This window comes from Cydia splendana, chromosome 10 (assembly GCF_910591565.1).
Source record: "Cydia splendana chromosome 10, ilCydSple1.2, whole genome shotgun sequence".
NCBI classification, from domain to species: Eukaryota; Metazoa; Arthropoda; class Insecta; order Lepidoptera; family Tortricidae; genus Cydia; species Cydia splendana.
Window position 1 is genome coordinate 9,223,277 of NC_085969.1, and position 27,531 is coordinate 9,250,807.

At 37.4% G+C, this 27,531-nt stretch overlaps 1 protein-coding gene and 1 long non-coding RNA gene across 3 annotated transcripts; one reads left to right on the forward strand and one right to left on the reverse strand.

Annotated features, from left to right (window-relative positions):
• Nucleotides 1-322: 322 nt before the first annotated feature.
• Nucleotides 323-3,413, reverse strand: LOC134794556 (uncharacterized). The gene is made up of 3 exons (XR_010144679.1): nucleotides 2,942-3,413; nucleotides 1,310-2,539; nucleotides 323-760 (listed from the first exon to the last, which is right to left on the reverse strand). It is a non-coding gene; the product is annotated as an uncharacterized LOC134794556 (long non-coding RNA).
• Nucleotides 3,414-12,307: 8,894 nt separating this feature from the next.
• Nucleotides 12,308-26,360, forward strand: LOC134794226 (uncharacterized). 2 transcript variants are annotated; one of them, XM_063765966.1, is made up of 3 exons: nucleotides 12,308-12,723; nucleotides 19,702-20,075; nucleotides 24,639-26,360. In XM_063765966.1, the coding sequence occupies exons 1-3, from the start codon at nucleotides 12,612-12,614 to the stop codon at nucleotides 25,134-25,136; spliced, it is 984 nt and encodes a 327-aa protein (XP_063622036.1). In that variant the 5' UTR covers nucleotides 12,308-12,611; the 3' UTR covers nucleotides 25,137-26,360. The 2 variants fall into 2 exon arrangements, with proteins under 2 accessions (XP_063622036.1, XP_063622037.1); XM_063765967.1 differs by lacking the exon at nucleotides 12,308-12,723 and adding an exon at nucleotides 16,849-17,205.
• The last annotated feature ends 1,171 nt before the right edge of the window (nucleotides 26,361-27,531 follow it).

Below are 27,531 nucleotides of genomic sequence, written 5' to 3' on the forward strand. Positions count from 1 at the left end.
AACAATTCAGATAGAATTTTCGAAGGATTTGTGTCTTCAAGGGACTGCCACCCTACTTTTGTTAGGCCCTCAGGGACCTCCATATTGGAGGAGTTCATTCGAGAATGATTTGCACATTTGCTTTGGGAACCCCTCTGGGGACACTCGCTCGCAAGAGCACAATTTATGGGAAGACCACACTTTCGACATGGTGGTCCGAAAGATGGAAACAGCTTGAGTCCTTCGGAAGCTCCACTGAGTGAGTACTAATTAAATTTCGTGGTGATCAACTCCACAATGGCGCAAAACGTTGTGGGTTTGTCTTAACCAGGGTTTGGTTCTTTGCAGAGTGACTCCTGCTCGAGGGAAGGGAGCGCTCCGCCAGAAGTCTTAGCAGCTTCCAGTGCGGTGAGCTAAATTTACAATTGTTTCGTTTCTTCTCTAGCGGCCATAAAGGGCATCGGCTAATATAACCTTTTCTCGGTTTACAGGAGCCGGGAATTTAAATTAAATTTAAATTAAATTTATTTCATCATTTCAAAAGCTTGGAAGTCAATTTATGAATATTGTTTGGGAGACCTCCTGGATCGAGGAATTAAGCATCCCATCTGCCTCTGCCACGTCGTCTTGGTACCACGTGCGCGGCCCCTGAGCTCTACATCTCCGCTCAGCTTCTAGCCTTCTCGGGGAAACCAGCCTGACACCCCGCAGCGTCTGAGGAAGGTTTTCATCCTGAGGTCGGTCCTTTCCATGTTTTAATTTTGTAGGGCATCAGCACCAGCTGTAAAGTGTAGAGTAAATTTAAAACTATGAGCAACCATTAAAGTAGCATAAAGACATTTGAAAATCCTGGTACATCGAATTTAGAGTTACGATAATTTAGTTCTTAAATAAGTAGAATTCTGTGTGAAGCTTTATTCTGGACCTATTAAGCGGCCCCGCCGTCCACTGAGCTAAGTTCTACCATTAGGTGTCGTCAAATCAAGTTAGAGGTTCACACAGAGGTCATAAGTTTAGGTTAAGCCACTAACATTGCATAGGCAAGATTTTAGTAATAAATAAAGTTCCTTAAATATAAATTTGTTCACTTTTTATCTCCCAAAATAGGTTCCTCCAGCAAGCAATTTTTGACACCACATTTTTTCTAATTAAGTTAATTTTATTTTCTGTGCTAACGTGCTATGCTTTATTGAACAAGCCGGAACTTTGCAATCTTATTTACCTTTAAAAATAGCACGTTTCACTGGCGCCCTGGGAATAAGCTTGCTGTAGGAAATAGGGGAAATTTCATGTACCAGGAAAGTTGTGAAATATTTACTGTGTTACTCACCTTTTGTTTAGTGTTGGTTGCTCTTTATACATTGAATAGTTTTTAGATATCATAATTTGAAGATTTGATTGCAATTCTGCTGTTTTGCTACACATTTATTTGTTGTTTTTTGGAAGAGAAAGTGACACACACTTTTTGACTTTTTGAGGTTATATTGCCAACCGTAAAAAATAACGTGGTTTTGCACTTTGCACCAAGTATATGTTTTGAAATTTCACTGATTTTATATACTAAGTTTTGATTTCAACATTTGATGTGAATTTGTGTCGTTTTTAAGCATAAAATTGCAATTTAAAAGGTTTTTGTGCATTCTTTTGTCGGTACGGACTTATTACAAAGATATTCCAATTTCAGTACACACAATTATTTTAAGAGTATTTGCTTACATTTATACTGTCAGCTCATTATTACATATTTAAAGTGAAAAGCATTGGATTTTGTTGGAAATATTACATTCTTGGATTTTTGTGGTATTGTTTGGAACCAATTTGATGGTAGCTTTCACTTTGCAAATTTAAAAAGAAAGTTGACGTTTGAAAGTGTACACCTGTCAGTTAGAAATCATTTTCGGTAGAAAAAATACTTTACTCATTAAGGATTACAGTTACATTATTTGTAGATTAAGATTGGTTTAAAGAAAATAGTACACTATTTAGTAGTATTTATTCTTTATAAAAACAATATAAGTGATACAATCATACATACAAAACACATTGTTAATACCAGAATTTTCAATACAACAGTTGATAAAATAGTTAAAAATGGAGCGCAGCATTCAATTTCACAGTCTTTTGAAGGATGAGTTGATTTATGAGGTTCAAATTCGGTCAGAAACTCCTGCAACCACAGTTGACGCTTTGAGAAAGCAACTTAGGTCTCTTATTTTAGAAGCTCCTAGCGAGGACATAGTGGGAACTGAACTGTCAGCGGAGTCGGAGCTAGGCATTGTCTCGGAGAAAGTGATCGATTTGGCTTCCATTGTTGACAAATATTGTGAGACAAAGGAGAGATATTCTTTAAGTCGCGCTAAAGCCCTTGGGTACCATATTTATCACCGTCTGGCCAGGGTTCAGCCGGAACGCAACCAGACATTGTTAGAACTGAAGACTACTTTGCAATCCAAGCTTGAGACTTTATTGGCGAAGATTGAGGGTCCAGGTTCAGGTCCAGCAGCACCCAGTGGCAGCGCGGAGGTTTTAAATCCAAATCCTTTGGTCTCAGGAAGTAGTTCTGAAATGTTAACAAGCGGTATTAGGGAAATGCAGGTTCAGTGCTCAAGTGATTTGAATATTTCAAAATGGCAGGTTAAATTTAATGGTATAACAGACCCGCGCTCATTTTTGGAGCGCGTGGAGGAGTTAAAGGAAGCAAATGGGGTTTCAGATGCCAAACTATTTAGGGCGGCACCACATTTATTTGTAGACTCGGCATTGTTGTGGTTCAGAGGTGTCAAGGGTTCGGTTTCAAGTTGGCAGGATTTAAAGTCACTTTTATTAGATGAGTTTGTCCCCGGAGACTATGATTTTAGGCTGAGACAGGAAATTCAAGCTAGAACACAGGGGGAAAACGAACCCATCCATTTATATTTTGCGGTAATGTCAGGAATGTTTGCAAGATTAAAATCAGACTTACCGGAGGAGGCGAAACTGGACATCTTGTTGCACAACATTCGCCCACATTTTACTCAGCAGTTGGCATTGGTGGATATTAAGTCGGTCGCCGAACTGAAGGCTTATTGTCGCAAGGTTGAGTTTTCACAGCAAAGGGCGAAGTTATTTGTAGAACCGCCCAAGGTCAGCGAGCATACACTTTGTCGTGATCACGTTTATAAAGGCTCCAGTGCCAAGCAACCTCAGGTGAATGCCATCGCTGTAAAACAAAGCTCAGGCTTCGCGACCAAGTCGGATAGTTCCTTTTCACAGCGGAAACAGCAACCAAGGTTTTCGGACGCGAAGTTTTCGAAACCACATCGTGGAGTGTGTTACAAATGCGGAAAACCGGATCATAACTTTAAATGGTGTAAGGAAAAGCCTAAATTAAATTCGTATAGCTGTTTTGGTTGTGGAAAAGCAAATACAATTCGATCGGAATGTGAAATCTGTCAAAAGGGTAGCGTTCAGAAACCAATGCAACCACAGTCAAAAAACGTCTAAGGTTGAATCGTAGCAAGTGTCAATCGAATCGATTAAACTTTAAATCGATTGAACAAAATAAAAATGCTAGTTCGATTGCTACGATTCTGTTTGCCCCAAATAAAGATGATATTAGGCCGTATTTGAAATTTAAGGCGAATGATTTCGAGATTTATGGATTGGCCGATAGCGGTTCAGCATTGTCAGTTTTAGGGAACAATGCACATTTAGATTTTGTCAAATTTGGTTTTACATTTCAGGAAGCGTACTCTAGTTCGTGTAGGGTCGCAAATGGAGTAAATTGCGAGTCGATTGGGTACATTTTTGTCCCGGTTACGTTTGAAAATACTACGAAAGTCATAAAGTTTGTAGTAGTACCCTCGATCGTAAATTACGTGATTTTGGGGTATGATTTTTGGAAAGCTTTCGATTTATTGCCTGAATGTTTAAAAAATGCGGAACACATGACTCCACCTGAAAATTATTTTAGTTGCAACGGTTTAAGTGCAGAACAGGTACACACGATTCGGTCTTACGAGCATTTAACTGCGGCCGAGAGGGAACTCGCGGATACCGTCGTAGGGAAATTTAAAAACATTTCGTTCGAGGAGAAGGGGCTTGGCAGAACCAGCTTAACCGAGCATGTCATCGAGACTGGCGATGCCACGCCCATCAAAACGAAACAGTACCCGTTGTCGCCGGAAAAACGCGCTGCTTTAGCCTCCGAGTTAGACCGCATGTTAAAATTGGACGTAGTTACACCCTGTGAGAGTCCGTGGAATAACCCGGCTCTGTTAGTTAGGAAGCCTAACGGTGATTGGCGATTTTGTTTAGATTGTAGGAAGTTAAATGCGGTCACAAAGGGAGATTCGTATTCCATTCCGTATATACCCCAGATTTTGGATAGTTTGAAGGAAGCGAAATACCTGACCTCGATCGATTTAAGTTCCTCATTCTGGCAAATCCCGTTAGCTGAAACCTCACAGGAGAAAACAAGTTTTTGCGTGCCCGGTCGTGGAATGTTTAAGTTCAAGGTCATGCCTTTTGGTCTCTGCGGCGCGTCAGCGCGTCAGCAGAGGCTGATGGACAGCCTTATTGATCACAATTTGACAGGTGACATCGAAACCGGTTTAGCATTTTGTTACATCGATGACATCGTTATTTGCTCATCAGATTTTCAGACGCACTTGCTTTTGTTAAATCGTGTGTTGGCGAAGTTAGAAAAGGCGAATTTAACAATTAATTTCGAGAAATCTAAGTTTTTCAGGCAGTCCATTAAGTACCTCGGTTACGTCGTGGACGAGTTCGGGTTGCGTACTGATCCTGATAAGGTTTCTGCCGTTCTAAACTTCCCCACACCGACGAACGCACGTGACGTAAGGGCATTCTTAGGAACGTGTTCTTGGTATCGACGGTTTATCCGAAATTTCGCATCTATAGCCGCTCCTTTGAATAAACTTACGTCACAGGGCAAGAAGGCGCCACCTTTCGAATGGTCTGCAGAAGCAGAGGAAGCATTTAAAATTTTGAAGAACGCTCTAGTGACGGCACCCATTTTGGCGGTACCGGATTTTAAAAAAGAATTTTCTGTACATTGTGATGCCTCTGCGTACGGAATTGGTGGAATGCTTTCTCAGACCATCGAGGGTGTTGAGCATCCGATCGCATACGTTAGCCGCGCCCTAAACAAAAGTGAGCGCAATTACAGCGCCACGGAAAGGGAGGCTCTTGCGGTTATATTTTCAGTGGAGAAATTTCAGGCGTATTTAGGCTCACGTAAGTTTAAAGTGATCACGGATCACGCGTCACTCAAATGGTTCATGAATCTTGAAAACCCGTCAGGGAGGTTAGCTCGTTGGGGTTGCAGACTGTCTCAATTCGACTTTGAGATTGAGCACAGAAAGGGATCGCTTAACGTTGTGCCTGACGCACTGTCAAGACTTATGCAAGTAGACGCAATAAACGTGACGAATGATGACGCTGAGCCGGATGAGTGGTATGATAAGATCTTCAATGGTTGTAGATCTTTTCCCGCAAATTTTCCAAATTTTTGTTTAAAGGACGGGAAACTTTTTAGACTTTCTAAGTCAAAGTACAATCTGTTGCGAGAGTTCGATTGGAAGGAAGTGGTGAAGAAGTGTGATCGTAAGAGAGTTTTGCAGCAAAATCATTGCGAAGCAACCGCTGCGCATTTAGGTGTTTTTAAAACTCATCGCCGGTTGGCGTTGACCTACTTTTGGCCTGGTATGTACAAGGATGTAGTCGAGTTCGTAAAAGCGTGCGATGTCTGTGCAGCGTACAAGCATTCGCAAAAACCGACTGCAGGCCTCATGGGACAGCCAAAGGTATGTCGACGACCATGGTTGGTAGTTAGCATAGATCTTGTCGGTCCACTGCCGCGCTCTCGCGCAGGTTATACATTTTTATTTGTTGTTACATGTTGCTTTGCGAAACACACACTGCTATTTCCACTTCGCCGCGCTACTAGCGCTTTGGTGGCGAAGCATTTTGAAAACCATGTCATTTTGGAACATGGCGTTCCTGAAACCGTGATTGCAGACAATGGAACGCAATTCACGGGATCAGAGTTTAAGCAGTTATTGAAACGCTACAACGTACCTAACATTTTTTATGGCCCGCGCTATACTCCGCAGGTAAATTTAGTCGAGCGTTATAATAAAGTAGTAATGACCGCCGTAGCGTCTTACGTAAAGGACAATCACCGTACATGGGACGAAAAGCTGCACCAAATCAGGTTTGCGATAAACAGTGCAGTAAGTGAGACCACCGGGTATTCTCCTTTCTTTTTAGTGCACGCTAGGGAACCCGTCATTAACGGCTCGTTTTATAAAGATACTGATAAACAGTATGCTGTGGGTATGCCTAGAGAGGAGTATGCAGGCGAGTTTGGTTGTATGAGAGAGATTTTTGAGCAGGTTAGGTTACGGATGCTGCAAGCACATGCAACAAATGCTAAATATTATAATTTGAGACGCCGAGAGGCGAAGTTTTCAGTAGGGGATATTGTTCACAAGCGTACTTACACGCAAAGTGACGCCTCTAAGTTTGTTATGTCAAAACTCGCACCTAAGTATGAACCGTGCAGGGTTAAAAAGGTTTTATCTCCTTTGGTTTATGAGCTTGAAAGGCTGGATGGTCACCCAATTGGGTCGTGGCATATTAAAGATTTTAAGTAGGAAATGGAAGTTAGGTTTCGAGGTGGAAGTTATCTCTGGACGCAAGACCCCGAGTCACTTTGGCTTGTCGTCTTGCCGCCAGAGTTGACAACCACTATCACCTACCTCTCATAACATAACAAAAAAAAACAGTTGAGATCGTTAGTAGTGTTAAATATTCGGTAAATATTTAATTCACGAATTTTGTTCGGAATGTGGCGAACAGGAAAAACTGTTTCGTTATTATTTTTTTGCATGGGCGATGAATGTTTGAGTCTGTTAGTGCGTGATGTATGTGCGGTGCGATCGAAGCTGTGCTCAGTCTCAGAGCGATATTGGGATATAGGAATTAGTATGGTTTTAGAGCGTAGGGGAGTTATCCTTGGACGCACGATCCCTCGTCTTGTACCAGTCGTCGTGCCGCCAAGGACGACAAACCACTCACCTGCTAAGTACCTCTCAACCCCAACATCGGAGCTATCTTTAATATGACCAAATGGTAACGCATTGTTGCGCTTTGTCCGGTACTTACCATACCCGACAAACATCGAAATAGTACTTTGTTTGTTTTTGTTTTTAACTTAGTGTATTTTTTTTTAAATCACGTGTCGTTAGGCGTAAGTCCTAATGATTTTTTTTAGTAGTACTATTTCGCATGTTGCCGTACCTCGGTTTTGTTTAGGTATACCATATTTTTGGGGGTGTTGTGCAACATGATTTTGGACGTTTCGTTTCCTCCGACAAGTCAGTCGGGGACAAACTTTTATAGGTAGAGATTGAAACTTAAGTTAGCAACTTTGATGGTTTGAAACTTAGATTTGGTTGGATTGTTTTCCGGTTTGGATTTATGGTTGTTGGAGTCGGGTGATGGTTATTGCCTAGACTTCATCATTTTGCCCGGTCAAGAAGAGTTTATATTGATGAATGCTGAATATCGGTCCTGGCGGTTGGATTTGGCTTTCTCAGCACAACAAGCTTTTACCGCGTTGTACTGAGAAGGCCAACGGTTTGTTCACTGGTTCGTAAGATAAAACGGAGGTTTTTTCTATGTGTTGCGCAGAGGCCGCAAAGTTTTTTTCACCTTCCGTATGTTAACGTGGGTTCGAGATTTTCCTTTTTGGTCGGTTGTTTTTAGATTCGGTTAATCCATGTTTGTAGAAACGGTAGTTTAATTTTTTTCTTTTTGATGATATATGTATCATAGAGTCCTTAGACTCCTGAGAGTCAGAATCTCGAAGCCGCGTTAGGTTTTTGTTCAATTTGAATAGCTTGTGTAGTAGGTTAGTTTTTTTGCCTTTGGTTTGTTGTTGGTTTGGTCCAATAGACTTATTTCAAGGATCCAAGTCGCTGAGGACAGCGAGCGGTTCACCTACGTTGAACCTTAAAATCGGGGAGGGGGGTATTGTAACGTAGTACATTTTTCTAAATTTATATTAAGTATTATTGAGATGATTCATAATTAAAAGAAAAATACCTTTTCTTATTTCAACGTTTTTAACAGTGTCCGAAACGAACTATATTAATTGCACTTCTTTGCATAATCTGTTGCATTCAGATGCACCTCTAGATGCTTATCTGTTGTCGGGGTTGTCATACGAGTAAAAATAATTAAAACTTGAGATATTTATATTGTCACTCCAGGAAAACTTTGTATGATTTAGGTATGTTTTTCAGGTAAAAAATAATTTTGATATAAAACAAAACATAGAAATTACAGACTTACAAAGTGGCTCTGGAATGAAACAATATTGGATTTAATGATAAAAATATATTTCTTAGGCTCAGGAGTGAAATTGTCTAAACAATTCAGATAGAATTTTCGAAGGATTTGTGTCTTCAAGGGACTGCCACCCTACTTTTGTTAGGCCCTCAGGGACCTCCATATTGGAGGAGTTCATTCGAGAATGATTTGCACATTTGCTTTGGGAACCCCTCTGGGGACACTCGCTCGCAAGAGCACAATTTATGGGAAGACCACACTTTCGACATGGTGGTCCGAAAGATGGAAACAGCTTGAGTCCTTCGGAAGCTCCACTGAGTGAGTACTAATTAAATTTCGTGGTGATCAACTCCACAATGGCGCAAAACGTTGTGGGTTTGTCTTAACCAGGGTTTGGTTCTTTGCAGAGTGACTCCTGCTCGAGGGAAGGGAGCGCTCCGCCAGAAGTCTTAGCAGCTTCCAGTGCGGTGAGCTAAATTTACAATTGTTTCGTTTCTTCTCTAGCGGCCATAAAGGGCATCGGCTAATATAACCTTTTCTCGGTTTACAGGAGCCGGGAATTTAAATTAAATTTAAATTAAATTTATTTCATCATTTCAAAAGCTTGGAAGTCAATTTATGAATATTGTTTGGGAGACCTCCTGGATCGAGGAATTAAGCATCCCATCTGCCTCTGCCACGTCGTCTTGGTACCACGTGCGCGGCCCCTGAGCTCTACATCTCCGCTCAGCTTCTAGCCTTCTCGGGGAAACCAGCCTGACACCCCGCAGCGTCTGAGGAAGGTTTTCATCCTGAGGTCGGTCCTTTCCATGTTTTAATTTTGTAGGGCATCAGCACCAGCTGTAAAGTGTAGAGTAAATTTAAAACTATGAGCAACCATTAAAGTAGCATAAAGACATTTGAAAATCCTGGTACATCGAATTTAGAGTTACGATAATTTAGTTCTTAAATAAGTAGAATTCTGTGTGAAGCTTTATTCTGGACCTATTAAGCGGCCCCGCCGTCCACTGAGCTAAGTTCTACCATTAGGTGTCGTCAAATCAAGTTAGAGGTTCACACAGAGGTCATAAGTTTAGGTTAAGCCACTAACATTGCATAGGCAAGATTTTAGTAATAAATAAAGTTCCTTAAATATAAATTTGTTCACTTTTTATCTCCCAAAATAGGTTCCTCCAGCAAGCAATTTTTGACACCACATTTTTTCTAATTAAGTTAATTTTATTTTCTGTGCTAACGTGCTATGCTTTATTGAACAAGCCGGAACTTTGCAATCTTATTTACCTTTAAAAATAGCACGTTTCAGTAAAGACTGGTTCAAAAAGTAGAATATTGAGTGACGTTTTTGTTTGAAGAAATACACTGACATATCTCATCCATATCGTATCTAAACGTAGTATATGATGTTCATTTTCCTTTTTTAGGGTTCCGTACCTACCCAAAGGGTAAAAACGGGACCCTATTACTAAGACTCCACTGTCCGTCTGTCTGTCCGTCTATCTGTCTGTCTGTCACCAGGCTGTATCTCATGAACCGTGATAGAAATTTTCACAGATGATGTATTTCTGTTGCCGCTATAACAACAAATACCAAAAACAGATTAAAATAAATATTAAAGTGGGGCTCCCATATAACAAACATGATTTTTTGCCGTTTTTAGGGTTCCGTACCCAAAACTGGACCCTATTACTAAGACTCCGCTATCCATCCGTCCGTCCGTCCGTCCGTCTGTCACCAGGCTGTATCTCATGAACCGTGAACCGTGATGCTAGGCAGTTGAAATTTTCACAGATGATGTATTTCTGTTGCCGCTGTAACAACAAATACTTACTAAAAAGTACGGAACCCTTCGTGCGCGAGTCCGACTCGCACTTGGTCGGTTTGTTCGACCTGTATGAACTAGTTTGAATTCTTATCACATGTACCTATGTGTTTGTTTCAGACGCAGCAGTAATCAAGGCGCTCACAAGTTAGTTCTCACACACGTTTATTTACAAACTATTTTGTAAGTATGCAGATTGCTATTTTATATATCGTATAGTTAAGTCATTATTGTCTAGTTAGCGCTAGTTTTCGTCCAGCTCCATTTTTCGTCCACATGGCGAAATTAGAATATAAACCTATCTTCCCGCACAAATTTGGACTTATTGCAATCCTTACTGTCTAAACATATTTCTACGTAAAAATGATATCTAGCAATTAAAAATGAAATAAAATTATTTGCTATTCCGTCATGTGGACGAAAACTAGAGGCAGGACGGAAACTAGCGCAATGACTACGAGACATTCGCACGAAAACAAACTTTACTTTAATTGTAATAGATAAATGAAATAATTTTAAGTTTGCTCTTATTTTTTTTACACCACACCAGCTCGGAAAGGCTTACTTTGCACTTCAAAAGAACCGATAGCAAAGTTGCATTTTATTCACATGTGAGGCAAAGTAATTAAATGCAAATTTTGAGTTGTTTTCTTATGTTTGCTGGTAGAATTGACTTTTAAATGATGATTTTGGATGATACATATTTAATAACATTCATTTGGATTTGAGTTGGTTTGATTGTTTGATATTTTCATTTAATATTTGCTTCGGGTTGGTGTGGTGAAAAATTTTGTGTTTCACTCGGGGGCAAATTTTGTTTAACCCTCGTGCTTTGAAACCCTCGCAACGCTCAAGATTCAATTTTTCGAACCACTCGCTACGCTCGTGGTTCAATTCTGGAAGCTTTCGCTTGCTCGGGTATCAATATTAGCACGAGCGGTTAAACAACAACTTTGCCCCCTTGTAAAACAATACTAGTTTGTGTTTCAAGGGATCAAAATTATATATTTCCGTCAAGGGCGTACATTGAATCCTAAATGAAGCGATGGATTCTACAATAGAATCTCAAACGTAGTGAGGGATTCTAAAGTAGAATCCTGAGCGTAATGAGGGATTCAAGTGTTAACGCCCAAGACGAAATAATTTTGATACCGTTTCACAACAACTATGAGGAAATTGTTATGTTCCAAAATATGTATTATTTGACAACAACAAAAAATAGTATGCAAAAAAGAAAAAATCGTGTCCTAGAACAGAAAAGTACAACTTTGATCCCTCCTAGCAGGGAAGAAAAGTGCCACTTTGATCCCTCCTAGCGGGGAAGAAAAAGCCCTTTTTCGAATAGGTGATGTGAAAATAACTATTACAGGCCGCGTAGCCCAGATGCCAATCGCTTACGCTCCGTAGCGGTCGAAACGCAACTGTCACTGTCGCGCTAATATGGAAGAGTGGTAGAGAGACATAAAGCTTTTCGTTGTCGAAGCAATAGCGATTGTAACCTTGGCTAGGCCGGCAGTACAGCCAGGATACACCTTTTGCATAACAATAAGATACATTTAATTTATTTTGTCCAAAATCTCTGAATATATAAATAACGTCTGAAACATTCTTGAAAATCGTGTAAGTATTGTGATGGTTAATTATAAAAACTATCTGTTTTTTTTTATTATGGTGAATTGGTGACTATGATTGTTGGTTTTGAAAGCTCTGGCCACCTCCGGGGTTTAATAACCACAAAGAGCCATTAAATTAAAATTTACTGAAATAAATCCTGTCATGTTCGCTTAACGTCTTATGTAACAAAAAGCTTTTAATGTGACGTAAAAAACTACAGACTTTTAGCACTAGCCCACGGATTTTCAAAATATTATGTGAGCAATCTTATTCGCCGGTTATTATAACATGGAGCGGCTGAGAGCGGGTGGCTGCGTCACTCCATAATTAAGGATAATGTGCAACACGGTAATTTAGGCAAATACGATCATGTGCGTTACTGGCATTAAACTTATCCTGTTGTTAACAAACTTTGTGTTTAACCAGTTAAAAATCCTACTCCAGCCGATTTTTAACGCTAATATCAAATTTGTTTTAAATTATGGGCGTAACACATAAGTACGCCGGCAATTTTCACGTACATCCTGGATCCTCGTACGCACATGTCCTATTTATTTTGATAAGCGATTACGTTAAGGCATCTGGTCGTCTTACGTCCTAATCGCGAGCGACGTTATCCGTGACGTAATAGCCCTAGTCCAAACAGTTTTTTGCACCCTTTATCGCGGGTGCGCCGGCCACATAAAAGCAGTGTGAAACGTTCAGGATACACATTACAAGTGTAGCGGCTGAACAAGCGCCAACTGAACGCGACGCGCCGCGCCATTTTTCAAATTCAAATATCGAACGCGCGGCAATTCGAATTTGTGATGTGCCAGTGATATATTGACTGTGAAAGTGAATGAACCAAAGATTATTTATTGTTTTTGTATCTGTGATAATTAATTTAGAAGAAATGGATTTCACGATCTGCAACAAATGTTCCTCGGAAAAGCAGGAATCGTTTAAAAACGGTAAATATTATTTTAATACTTCTCTTGTCATTTTTATTCACTAAGAAAATTATTGTTGAGACAATTAAGTACACTAGTTATCTATATATAGCTTACGTGTGTGACGTATCTTCACTAAACCGGTGTCACATAAACAATAGATATTGTCCCACACAAGCGTGTAATGTATCTTCTATGATATTACTTTTACTATCTAGTAACAACTGTATAACGGTGATTGACTTCTTAGGTTTAATATTATCTCAGAAACCGAAAGTAACATATTGTCTGTCAAAGCCGCGAAATTTTAAATTTGTATGGAGGGTGAATCTTTGGGGCGATTTTTCAAATTTACATATCGTCTTTCTCTACTGACGAGATTGGTGTCCCAGTATAACTATTATAGTTATTTAATAATAAAATTTGTAAGTGTACCTATATCTTAGATTAGTACTTACAAGAGTCATCAAAACCAAAACATTATGATTAGGTAACACAAACAGACCATGATTTTAGAAGGATCTTCTAAAGTATGAAATTGAAATCATTTATAATGCCTAGTAACATTATTTGAAATATGACTAAACATTGGATAAGCATTACGTCTTAGGTCATATCTTTTAGGTTTAGGTTATTCACATTAGGTCATACAATTGTTATCAATGATGATTCAAGAAAATCGAATTTTGTTACTAATACATGAAGTCACGCATGTAAATATATTTTTGGTACCTAAATAATATATTTTTGGTAATATTTTTTTATAAAGCCCTTCTACAATCAATGATCTTATGTAGGATACCCGAACAGAAAACTTCCAGGTTACAGATAATCCAAGCTCTCGTCTGATTGGTTGATAATAGACCGACAATTTATTGATATAATAATTGACAACTCATTAACATTACCTACTGACATTGACCGCGTGGCGTGACATAACTTCAATTAAGGAAGATTTATATTCCCCTACCATCATGTGGGATAGATAGCTAGGAAGAGAGAGAGAGAGAAGGAAGATTTATATCCCTTGACGGCTTTAGTTCAAAAAACCGGACAAGTGCAAGTCGGACTCGCCCACCGAGGGTTCCGTATTTTTTAGTATTTGTTGTTATAGCGGCAACAGAAATACATTATCTGTGAAAAAAATTCAACTGCCTATCACGGTTCATGAGATACAGCCTGTTGACAGACAGACGGACAGTGGAGTCCTAGTAATAGGGTCCCGTTTTTACCCTTTGGGTTCGGAACCCTAAAAACTGACTCATCACGCATTATTTTGATGAGATGAAAACTCATTATTATTTAAAGTTTTGGCAGGGAATTGGCAATGGGACATCAAGATGAACATGATACTTATCTGGGATTAAATACTTTTTTTACTATTTTTGGCATAAACAAAGTGATTAGCAATGAGATAATTTATTGGATTACCGAAGCTTAAATCATACCTAAGCATTGTGTTGTCTTATTAACTGACGATAAAGTTCGAAACAAACAACATACTAACAGGGATTAAAAAGGAACAAATCGTAGTTAAGAGCCATTATCTTATCTGTAAAAAACTGCTACATCTCATTTCAGTGCTTCGTCAGAATAACAATGAAATTAATGCACTTTACAAATTGGTACATTTATATAAATTTACTTTGAAGTAGTAATAATATTTCAATCGATGACAAATATTACGATTAAAGCGTCAGAAAAGAAAGTTACATCATGACTAACACGTCAATACATATTCATATGTGTATCATAAATGCGGGAAAGGATGACCGCAAATAAATTAACAATTACATCATAAGTCATATAAGGAAACGTCCTCCATGAAAGTTTATCCTATTAACTGGAGAAAATACTATAAAATCGAACCAGTAAGCCTGTGTTCTATTCATACTTATTCAAATTCGTGTTTACTTGCGCATCAGCCAAAAGCTTTCTCGCGCCAGTCAGCGTGATTTATACTGCGGTGCAAACAATGCCATTCGACTATTGGCAACCACGCCACAGACGCAGGCAATCCCGCCGGCTGCTACTATAGCTTTACGGTAAACTTAAATTAGCTACGCCAAGAATCTTGGCTAAACCAGCCTCAAACTTGTCTGATTCATGAAGCACCTATGACATGCCTAATTCACTGTTACAAAACTCAAGGTTGTCAATGAAGAAATCGCTGAATCAACGCGGATCCGTACCCGCGCTTTCTAGCGTGAGTAATATCGGGCCAGACTTTTGCAGGCTTCCCTACCCTTTTTTGCGATGAGTCCACGAAAATTCGGGAAATCCGTGAGTCATTGGCGAGGCAATCGGCGGAAAAGCCGCCATTTAAACTAATTATCGTCTGAAAAACACTGATGAAAGCTGTGTCATTATGTCAGTAGACATGAACAAAAACGCATGCGCTGGGAAACCGCAGCAAAAACAATTGTAATCTCCCGCTACTCGTATCGCAATTACAAATTGCATTCCGTCTGTCGCACTGCCGTTATTGATCAGTAATCGCGGAGCATTTAAATCAAAAAAAGTTGTGTTCAAATTTTGAACTTCGAAAACTATTCCACGTTCTACCGCCCACAAACTAAAAACAAAAGGTTTTATATTTGGTGCGTTATTAATCATAACCTTTAATAATTCTGTATTGACACTATCAATAAGCGGTCACGTACAATAGCGACGGCTTGTTAAGCACGGGACACGGGACAAAAAAACGTGTTAAAGTAAATAGCGCGACCGCCAGTACCGAACCATACGCGGTAAAAGTTACGACCAGACTCGTTCTCAGACGAGCAGTATACAAAGTGATACGAATGTCCACATATTTGTCTCTGTTGAGGTTAGTATAAAATAGTAGTTTATTTTGTATGCCTACGTATGAACGTGAATCTCTACCTTAATCTGTGTCACAGAGTCGTTGGCGAGTCTTTTCCCAGACTCGAGATGTTTTGTAGTTTGCTTTCTTGTTATGTTTTTTGCATCGTGTTTGCCGTTCATATTTGAAGGACAGTCGACACAAGTAATTTGCTTTTGTGGAATCCTTACTAATATTATAAATACTGAAGTTACTCTGACAGCTTTGTATTTGACTTGTTCACCCATACACCGCGGGGCTGTTATATGTATGTATGTAATAAGTTATAAAAATAGTATGTGTACCGGAGAAGACGTGGGCTGCTTTCTAATCACTTTTTCGCCATTATATTCATGATTGCATATTTAATTTGATAAAATTAATCACAAGTAAATTTCGTCATGTTGTATTTTTGTGAAATTTCATCATCATCATCATCATCATCATCATTTCAGCCTATATACGTCCCACTGCTGGGCACAGGCCTCCTCTCATGCGCGAGAGGGCTTGGGCTATTAGTCCCCACGCTAGCCCAATGCGGATTGGGGACTTCACATACACCTTTGAATTTCTTCGCAGATGTATGCAGGTTTCCTCACGATGTTTTCCTTCACCGAAAAGCTAGTGGTAAATATCAAATGATATTTCGTACATAAGTTTCGAAAAACTCATTGGTACGAGCCAGGATTTGAACCCGCGACCTCCGGATTGAAAGTCAGACGTCATATCCACTCGGCCACCACTGCTTTTTTTTTGTGAAATTTACATGTCAACAAAGACCTCTCGCCGATTTGATTTCCGATATGATTTACGAGGCAATTAAACGTAATCAATGAATTATCTCAGTGTCGCGAATAGTGCCGGTCCCACGTGCCGGCGCGCGATAAAAACTCACTTCGGATAGACTCATCGATGAATCACCGCCGGCCGAATAATGTTCGCTTACACAAGATTTGGAAAGAGACTGGAGTAGAAGCTTTTATAATCATTTGTAAAAAAAAGTATTTTAAATATCAAAATGAATAAAATTATTGTTATTTATTTTTCGTGTAATATTCAATTAGCGTCGCGATTTTGATAATAATACAGTAATTTTATTACCTTAGCATAATCTTTATAATAATGAAAACGTAAAAAAAATTGTACTACATTTTTTATTTACTTACGTAGCTAATGAACAATGTTAAATTTAACTTACAAGAGAATTCAAAAATACTATTTGACGTTCCTACTGTCAAAAAAGTTTTCAGTAGCATCCTCTCCGCGATCCGCTTGAACTTTAGTCCTGCCCGGCGGTAAGGGTTTTCGCATAATGTTTGACCGGCTATTTCATGTACGGTGCCGCTTTTCGGTACCCATTCATCGAGTGGAGGTTGCCTGTGCGCCGGTCTCGCACTCGCGACTCGCCCCACGCCGGTGACACACGATTCGAAACGAATAGTGCAAATTCAAATAGTGCCTTCCAATTTTGAAAATTATCTGTGTTGTATTTTTTTAATTTGAAGTGCTCGTGGTTTTAGTTTCCGGCCAGTGATGAATAGTTTGAACTGTCATTTGTTTTCCCATAATTAGGAAACCGTGTTTGTATTTGACGCGTGAATATGGACTTGCCTGAAGGAGCTACATCAATGCATTGTTCATGGATGTCTTTTTAACTGGTGTGTGTTGTTAATAATTAGCAAAATTATATTTAAGTATAAAAAAAAGGATTACGTTTGAATTCGGAAAGTGGTCTTCGTGTTCATTAGCTATAAAATAATAATTTAATGGATTTTTTTATGCAATCAATCTTATTTTCTATACATATTATTATCAAACTGCACAACGGGACTTAATCGCGTATTTAAGTTTTAAGATTACACACACATATTTTTTTTTTATATTTCATTTAAAATATAGGGTATCGAGAATTCATTAGAAACTTAACCAAAACTACATAAATATATAAACAATAAATCAGCAGACTCATTAATATGCATACAACAATAGCAATAAATACAGAAACGCACCCAAGTGAATGTGCACCACTATTTACGATTCAAGTGCTCCAATACCTTTCTGAATATGTCATTGTTATTGTTAAAACCGATTGATGCTCGTTTTTGGAAGCCCGACGGAGAAGTGCACCTATTCAGCAAGTCGTGTGGGAATGCTCAACAACCCGTCGGCAACATGTCAAAAGGATTTTTCCTTGAAACCGACAGCGATGACATCCGATACTCGTTTGTTTTTCAGATTCGGAAATTGGATGATTAACTTTTTAATTGTTTAATTAGTTTAAACGTCAAATAGGATTCCGGGTTGTCGATTGGTAGCGTCATACGCGTTGATGTCGCTATCACAACATAATGTTCAATTTTCCTCTCTTGTGTTCTAAGAATTGGCTTAGCAAATATATTACAAAATGCTTAGTACAGAGAAGTGTACAGTGAGTAAATACACCTCAACGATCCATAAGGCATAACTATCATGACATAATTTAAATTATAATCCTGTATATATAATTTACCGCGTCCGAGTTTGTGGAAATCGAAATCAGACATCTATGACGCCTGTAAAAACGGGAAAATCCAAAGTATTGTCATGTTACAATTTTCGTGGTACTTCACGGGCCGTATTGTTTGTTCTCGCGATTCATCCCACGATGCTAATATGCTACTAATCGTACACAATAGCCACAGCCTAAAACCGTTCCGCGAAAAACGAACTCAAACTAACAGATCAACAATATATTAGCCTGGTTGTATTATACTGTGGTGAAAAAGCGTCATGTTTAGTTAACATACATTAAATTGTCAACGACACGGATTGACCCAATGATTCACTGACCATTAAACTCTACTTTATCCTTATCTGACATAATATATTACGTGCGAAATTCTAACACATCAAACATTAAGTCATTAGTTTAATAAAAGGGAAAAATAGTAAATACATTTACAATGATGATGTTGCTAACTAAGTTAACCCGCAAAATTAACATGTTTCGATTGTTTTTCTTATTCAAAATTTTCTAGGATAATATTGTACTCCTTCCTACCGCAACCTACTAAAATGACTAAAATAATAAGTATAAGGTATAACTTGTTACTTATATTAAGCTACCTCACCAAGTACATAACTAAGTAATAAACCTCTGGAAGCCAATCCTTGGTCATAAAATGTCACTTTGGCGCAATCTGAAATGGTCACTTTCTACACGTTTGCACCCAGACCCGTTGTTGGTGGCACTTTTTTAAAGTTTGCAAACGAAGATCCACAGATTGCTGGCCTCGGACCGTAAAACATATTTTACGGCCGCTGCAAAACATCTCAGCCGTCAATAACATTTAGCATTAAAATCGAAAGTTACTTGCGATTTAAGTAAAATCACTTTTAGGGCTAAGTTTTACCGGAACTGGTTTGATTTTACATATTGTAAAATTAGTTCATCTATTCCGACACAAGCACTTTATATATTTTTAATTATGTAGCCTAAAAAGACCTAGTCCACCGTCTATAAATGGATAAGAAAGTGCGTTGAGATGAAGATAGTATACATATAGCAGTGTACGCAGAGGTACACCTATATCTGCTCCTCCGGTAATCGCCGAGCTTATTATTTTTTATGTGACTCCTCAAGTACTTTGAGGAATGCGAGCTACTGTGTGAACCGACTTCGGAAGTATCTTACGTTCAAGAATGTATAAAATTGTATTAACTAAAACATTGACATAAACAATGCGCTTTTTAAAAGACAAATTTAAATAGTTAATGGACAATGAGTTAAAACCCTTTTTATTCTTTTACAATGTTATCAAACTTGTATCGATTTCTGAGCATGACTATTAGTTAGCATACAATTATGTTTAACAAAAATTTTAAATATTAGTTACCTACGAAGGCTACCTTACTAATTAGGATATTGTAATACCCCATTTCACAATTTTGAAACAAAAACACTTTGATATCTACGTATGCAAAACATTTACTGATAACCTATTTATCCAATAGGTATAAGCGAAATTCTTAAGTTAATACCAAGCACGCTGTAAAGATTATGATTATCTACGGCCGAATAATTTAATTAGCATCCACAGTGATAACAATTAATCGGTCTACTTTCTTGTCACTGTAATTATGACGAAATTATAACGGCGTTTATGTTGTTGCAGGTTTTTCCAAAAAGCTTTTGGTAGCTGTATGCATAGTACTAGTAGTCGCGATGTGTCTCACGCCCGTCGAAGCCCGACCACCACACAAAACAAGACACAACAAAGAAGAAAGATTAAAAAATAAGCTAATACCAAAAGAAGAAAGAATGAAGTCCAAGGCGCTGCCAAAGAACGTACCCCTCCACACGATGCTAGCAAGAAAAATAATAAAAAAACTGAAGAACACTAGGAGGTTCTTCGAAGACGCACGACAAGAAGTCAGAGACTCAATGGAGCACAGATATGGAAACCCCAAATGGTTGCCTAAAGTCAAATTCACCGAGATTCATAACCACACTTACGAAAACTTGAATAATGGGATGTCTAAGAAAAAAGTAAGTTTTGACTTTAACCTAGTCTTACTAAACTCAATCCTTCCGATTATTTATCTCTTTTATAAATATCTCTATATATATAATAGATCTAAATACATATGTTCAAGTATCTATTTTCACTATATTATGCAAACTTCTGAGTAACCTTTTAGATCAAAGACCTCTCAACGGTTCCGTCGGCCTATTTCGTAATTTTTGCATATGACTAACGAGTCGGCCTACCAGCCGCCGGATATACTATTATATAGGTCACCGATGAATCGTTTGGGTTAAATAATTTAAATTAAGTGATTCACGTTACGTGAGATAATGTAACGTTAGTTATATCCTTACATTTTTCCAATGTAATTACTTCATGTATGATTAGTTTTTTGTGAGTACCTAACCATCGGAGACCAGAATATTGGAACCTCTAATTTTGTCAAATGCTCTACATTTAATCTTCGTCCAATTAAGCTATTACTTGATTCAAGTTGGTAAAACTTAGTCCGCTGCAGTGCGTCGCGGGGGAGGACGGGTTGCGCCCATCTCTCATTTTCCGTTCAATGTTTTAAAATTATTTTTTAATTTTTGCTCTCTTTAAGGTAAGATTCCCGCGCACATTAGCCCGCTCGAGGCTTCGCGGCGGCTTAAATGAGGCTCCGTCGGCCAAATTACACGGGCCCGGCCCGCCGCGCGTTTATTTACTTCACATTGTACTTAAGGGCAATAACTACAAATGCAGGCCTTTATTTTCAATACCGCTATGCGCGAAAATTGACGCAATTTTTAACGGTCGATATTACTTCATTTAAATTCTTTATCGGCACTCTAATTCATGAAATTAAATTGATAAAGTTCAGTTTTGAAATTTAAACTCATCGATTATCAATTCAAAATTTAATTGGGAGGCATTATCGCTTCAAATTTAATAAAGCACCGCCCCCAAGCGCAGCCAGGCAGAAAAGGTCTTTGGTAAACGGAGATCCGTAATGGAGAGGTTGAATTGTCAGGGTTTAAGTCAAGCTGGTGCTTCATAAATCCGAGCTTTACTGTGCGTGTTAGTGGGAGCCGGGCAAACAAAGAAGCAAGTTAAATATTTCGAGGAAATTTGCATAGATCGACAGCGTCCATGGCGGCACGCGAGCCGATAACCACAGTCCACGCCGCGTATGATAATTGCTTCTAGACCATTGATTGTTCTCGCCGCCTCCAACCGATATATAAGATATACAAGCATGTGTAACGGGTCTTCTTAAGCTCTTTTATTGTTTGTTGAACACACATCTGGACCGCGACTTTCTATTACGTATTAGTATTGGACACCCACTAATTAGTACACAAAACTAATGCGACACGAGACAATAAGCATGTGTGTATTGGTGGTTTGGTGTCTGTTCATATTAGGAGAGTTTTACGACCAACACCAGCCGTCGAACTGTCTTCTCACGCGGTACAGTATTAGTCGCTCAGTGTACACACCGTTGTATGTTAAATATTTCTGACGTTCGACTTGACATTTCATCGATGTATGGCCACTTAAGAAATTCAAATATTTGACGTTGGGCAAAGGAAAGCGTTAGAATTCAAGTGATCTCAGCTCCGCTCCGACTTTAGTTGACTTACGGACAGTTTAAAAATTAAATAGCCCTCAACACAACAAGAACACAAGATGGATTAGATAATAAAAACATCGATGTATTTATTATGTAATAAAAAGATGGAACAAGATGTAATGATGAAGCGCGCAAAATTGTATATAAGATATTTTTAAACTTATTCGTAGAGCCATAAAAGCTAGTCATATATTTTTGCGTACTTCATTGCTAAAGATGCTACTATAGGTATACAGTATACAGTCTCTTTAACGGCTAAATGCAAAATAATCCGTAAAAGACATGCTTTTTATGATTACATAAGTATATAATATAAGAAATAAAAAGGGGTAGAAACTGAATTGCATATTTGAGGACGTTTAACTTTTTATTGGTAGGTACTTCTCTATGAGTTTAGGGTATAACTGTTTTTTTATAAATTTCCTGCAGAATATTTAATCACTGGGAATAAGCGTTCACTAAAGCATAGCCGCGAAGCTATCAGCGCCCGCGCCGGCCGACGGCGGGCGAGAGACAAGCGCATTTCCTCGCCGGAGACGCTAGAGTTTGTTCAGTATTTACGATTCAACAAAACAACAAGAAATGTTAAAAACACATTATTTGCTCAAGTGAGACGAATGTGAACTTACGATTCCGGGCGAGGCGTTTGTCTGGGACACGTTCTCGCCTCGCGCCGCTCTTTAGCGCAAATATACGGCGTATTGTCGGTTTTCAGCTTTAATACTTGCGTTTGCGCCGACGCTTTTATTATCGCTCGACAATTTCTTCTTCAGAATTCCATACAAGAAACTGTGAAACGTGTTTTTTACGACTTCAACACATTGATTCTTAAACAATTATAAAATACCTAATTAAAATTTATTTAAGTGCGATTAAGTTACTGTAAGTATTCATATTAAAATCACTTCAAGAATACACAATGGATTATATTAATAAAATCTGAAATGAAACCATGAAACAGTATTTATAAATAGAGCATCACTAAGCGACAATATTCCACAAACGTTATCCCATGAATCGTGAGTCACCCATTCATGGGGAGGAAGTTTACAAATGACAATGTTTATAAGTAAACAAAATATTTAGTTACGTCTCTCTACCGTCCGGTGTAATATTATATTCTATGAAGTGTGACAATTATTTTGGATGAGTTCATTCATGCAGTATTTAACTACTACACATATAAAAGTGAACTCTATGAAACGGGATTACAACTCAAAACTGAATGGAGTAAATTGTAGCGTGGTAAATCACAAATTTTATTGAAAAGCGAATAGTTTTCCTTGTTAGTTAAAATGACACAAACAAAGACTAAATGAGTAATTTCGTTATATGATATCTTTTAGAGGTTATTTACAGTTTAGTTTTATGTTGGTACTAATACATATATGTATATAGTTGTTAATCTCGTTTATTTTTACACCTCTGTTTCATTAGCCCCAAGTTTTAGGAATTATATTTTCGCGTATTAAAATAAAATGATTAATAAAGGATGATGAAGGATTTATCTTGTTATCATATAACGTTAACGTGTTTATATCGTAAGTTAATAACGCAACTAGCATCAAGACAAGACGTTTTAAAAGAATAATAACCGATCAGTTACAAGAGTCGAGGATAACCGGCTAAGCAACTTGTATTTACCTAGATTCTGCGCTTCAGTACAACTATAATGAATATATGTAGTAGACTGAAGCATACTCACAGTAAATCTCATTGTCGTAGGACCAAAGAAAATATGATAGACACTTACATGCTTACAAATAAACAAATATTGTAACCTAATGCCCCTGTAACACAGGCTTTAAAGACTTGCCAAATGGGTTTAACCCTTTAACCATGTGACATTCCTTTCTAGTCATTCGATTTCGAACCGTAATTCTTATAGATACGGTTTTGTTTTAAATATGATGGCAAAGTGTGTTACCGCTACTGACTTTAGGGTTAATGCAATTTCTATTCCAAGTGCTACCTTAGTGCTGAGCGCTTGCCAACAATGCTAAACAACTGTCACTGATAGTGGAACAATGGAGTCAGACCAATTAATGGACCGACCTAGACAGGATTACGAGTATATGCCCTATTGGATATTTTTCCAATCACAAGTTTGTAACATTATGTCAATTCTTGGCATATTCAATTTATGATAATATTTCTTTATCAGCCTAATCGCACACTGGCCATTGCAATGTTATTGGTACTGCAACTGGATACGACACTTGCAATTATGCTTGGGAGATTGTGTCATAGGCGAGCTATGTCTCTAACCTAACTCTAAACAACCTAAGCACCCAATATTCTCAATTCGTTTTCGTCGTTTTAAATTTGAGTTATACACGTAGTTACGTCGAGACGTACCTGGGTATTCACCGGTTAGCAGATATTCAATGCTAAGACAAATAAATTAACGGATATCGTATTTCAACTTGAAACCTGAATTTAGAGGAGTGTTGAACATTTAATGAAGTGATTAATTTTGTCAGCGATAATAAGACAATGATTAAAATTAATGTTTATTGCAATACGAGCAAACATATTTGTTTATATTTAGACCAGATTAGACCTGTAGTTATCTAAACAAATTTAGTTACTTACGTAGATAATATTTAAATCAGTTTTATAGCTGGTATGATCTAAAGATTCTAAAGTATGATTTCATTTGCAATTAATTTAGAGAAAAACTGGCTAATGACCAGGCAATCGGTCGTAGATTGTGTAAAGTTCTCTTAATGTCAGTTGAACAGTCCTGTTGATCACAAAAACGGATAATACAACCTCGACACGAATTAGCTTCGCAGTAAAATATCGGACTTTATACATGTTTAACGGCCAACAATATATACTTGCTTCGAGCTTACGAGTAGAACTGAGACAACAATGCCTGAATAAAAACTTCCCTTGTAAACTTAGAGCACAAACAATTTTAGATTATCATAACATTGCTGACTTCCCTTTTCTTTTGTTTCAGTTTGAGTACATCGTGCCGAAGCTGTACAAAAGCTTAGTACAATTCAAGTTGGTCTGGGAGCGCCTCGGCAACGTCACTATCACCCAATTAGACATCCATTTCCAACAGAACTACGCGAAAAAACGCGAATCTGTGATTCGTTCAACACTCGACGAACTTTTCAAGCTTCTTACAGAAATCGAAGATGACATGGATAAAGCAAATATCCCTAAACCACATATTAACATTAACAAACTAAATCTAGAAGATTTACAAAAAGACAACGTAGAAACCACTCTCTGTCTTCGACAAGACATGATTGCTATTAGAGCTTATGCCAATACATTGAAGAAGTGGTATTGGGAACTACGGTGTCCAGACGACTCGAATCCAAAACTGTCTGAACAATGCAGAAGAGTTGACCAGGCACTGTTCACGAAAAGAACTCCACAGCGCAACGGCAGTTCTAAACGACACAGGAGGCAAAGAAGGCACCGGCATTTTAGATCAATCCCGTAGTTCAGTTACTCAGTGTTGCGTCAAGTTGTAACAAATTTATTGCATTCCAATGATTTGAATTCATCTAAAACTAGACAAACATGTATGTTACCCTACGAGTCGAGCCTAGCCTGCGCGACATGTCCTCGTAATCATATTGTATTGTGTATTGGTTGATATTACAGATTGTTAACCAATGATAATGAGTCATAGGACTTTTTTTAAAGTCAGACTATAAGTATTATAGTTATGTAATTTTAACTCTTAGCTATTTATTTTATTACCTACTTAGTGTCTGTATTATTTATTGTTAGATTTTAGTTTATGCTCTCTGTAACACATTAAGCTTTTGTATAGTTGTTGTGAATTGGTAGCAATTATATGATTGCCCAGTCGAGTTATTGAACATTGATAACTTCTTATGGTTTGATAAAATTTTAAGTAAGTATCATTTTAATCAGTATTGTTCGTCAATATTTCGAAACATGCAGTGATCGATACATATAATGGTGAAGTGTTTGAAGTAACGGTTTTGTAAGTATTGGGTACTTTCTCTGTGATATTTAGTAATCCGTTGTAAATAATTTTAATTTATTTTAGGTTAAGCACTTTTAATAAGTTCCTTTTCATTGTCACTTTCATTGTTTTGTCATTATTTCAATTCCACAATTTTTTGTCATCTCATGTTTTCTTTCTAATTATTTATTATCTTTCTACTTTCATATTTTAAAATTTCATTGCTTTTGTTTTTTTTTATAATCGTAACTTTTAAATGTTTAACGATCTTATATTTATTTTTATCGATAGTCAAATCGGTAACAGTAAATTTAGTAATCTTTATAAGAACCAGTATTCTGATTAATAATATATTATTAGTCAGAGACTTAAGATAGACCCCTAAATAAAGAGTAAACATTAAGAGAATTATTGAGATCTCCACGAACATTCGTGACGTAAGAAAAAAAATGTTGTCGAGTTAGAATCACTTTGTATACGGTATTATATTCTGTATCTTTAGGTATTTAAATAAAATTAAACAAATAATTTGTATATTTTCGGGTAGTTATAACATTTATTGGTTAACCAACTAAATACCAAACTGCCTGGATCTGCCACTGAACGACCTGACTTTAACCTACATTATTTGATCATGTAATGTTTTCATCTACCCTCAACTGACTTAAGGAGCCATTTGAGGGTAGATTTTGTTTACGTTTATTTAAATACCTAAAGATACAGACTATAGATTGAATACATGTAAACAAAATAAACGATTTCAGATTTTGAAGCCTGTTAAAAGCTTCGTTTTAGTAAAATATGGTCCATAAATACATGATTAACACGAATAACATAGTTGTTTATATTAAATTTTTATATGTGATTAAATACACATTCCAGTTGTTTTCTGTGGAAACTTAACTTCAACAAACTTGACAAGATAGTATGTATTACCATTTTTGTATTGATAACCCGGAGTCTGGACAGTATTATTATTGTTGTATTCTTCTTTTGTATTCCTCTTTCATTTAGGTACTATGCTAAGATTCTTTGCCTTTTCATCCAAGAAAGACTTATCTTAAGTAAGTGATTCTGCCTATTTATTCATTTATTGGAGTGAATAAACACTTACTTTTGCGCGTACTATTTCAATATACTACTGTTTGATAGTTTATTCGAAAGTTCCTGAAAACTTGAAGTATATTTAATGTATTAGCAAATCAATTTGTTTTTACTCATTTCAATAAATACGAATAATGGTTAAGCATAAACTCTAACAGTGTACGTATGTCCATGTAAATTTGCCGTTAGTTACGTAGTAAATAGGTAAATGAACTGAATATTACGAATATTATGTAAATAATATTTTATACGTTTATGCGAATATTGTTACCGCATATAAAATGAAAGACGAAAATAAATTTATTCTGAATATATTATGACAGTTTTTCTTTTCCTTAGTATTAATTAATAAAAAAAGGCAACAAAAAGTTTATTTAAACTGAAATAACGAAATACAAAATACATATATGAAGCGAGTTGGTTGGTAGTGGTGGGTTAGGGCTAGGGCTGCGATAGGGCTAAAAAAAAAAGAAATAAAAAAAAATTAATGGAGAATATAAAGCGAAATACCTTATAAAATACTGATACACATTTTTATATAAGCAAGTGAAACAGCTAAAAATAAATGTTAACTTGTCTCATATTCACGTCTTCCGAGCAGAAACTTTCTAAAGAAATACTTACTTATACTTATAAAGATACTTACATACATATATTTAATACCTACACTTGAAAATCAGAGTCTTTCTCTGATTAATTTGCATAGTTACCTACTAGGTATCAAATTCTTAATTAACAAGTCCTCATGACACGACTTGAACTTACCTACCTTTCACAGGCGATATCGCGTCCGGTA

What these genes read in the sequence shown, in the direction of transcription:
- LOC134794226 (XM_063765966.1), top strand. Translation starts at nt 12,612, where the DNA reads ATGAACCAAAGATTATTTATTGTTTTTGTATCTGTGATAATTAATTTA. An exon ending in GCAGGAATCGTTTAAAAACG is followed by an intron (nt 12,724 to 19,701) that starts GTAAATATTATT and finishes ATGTTGTTGCAG; the next exon opens with GTTTTTCCAAAAAGCTTTTG. An exon ending in ATGGGATGTCTAAGAAAAAA is followed by an intron (nt 20,076 to 24,638) that starts GTAAGTTTTGAC and finishes CTTTTGTTTCAG; the next exon opens with TTTGAGTACATCGTGCCGAA.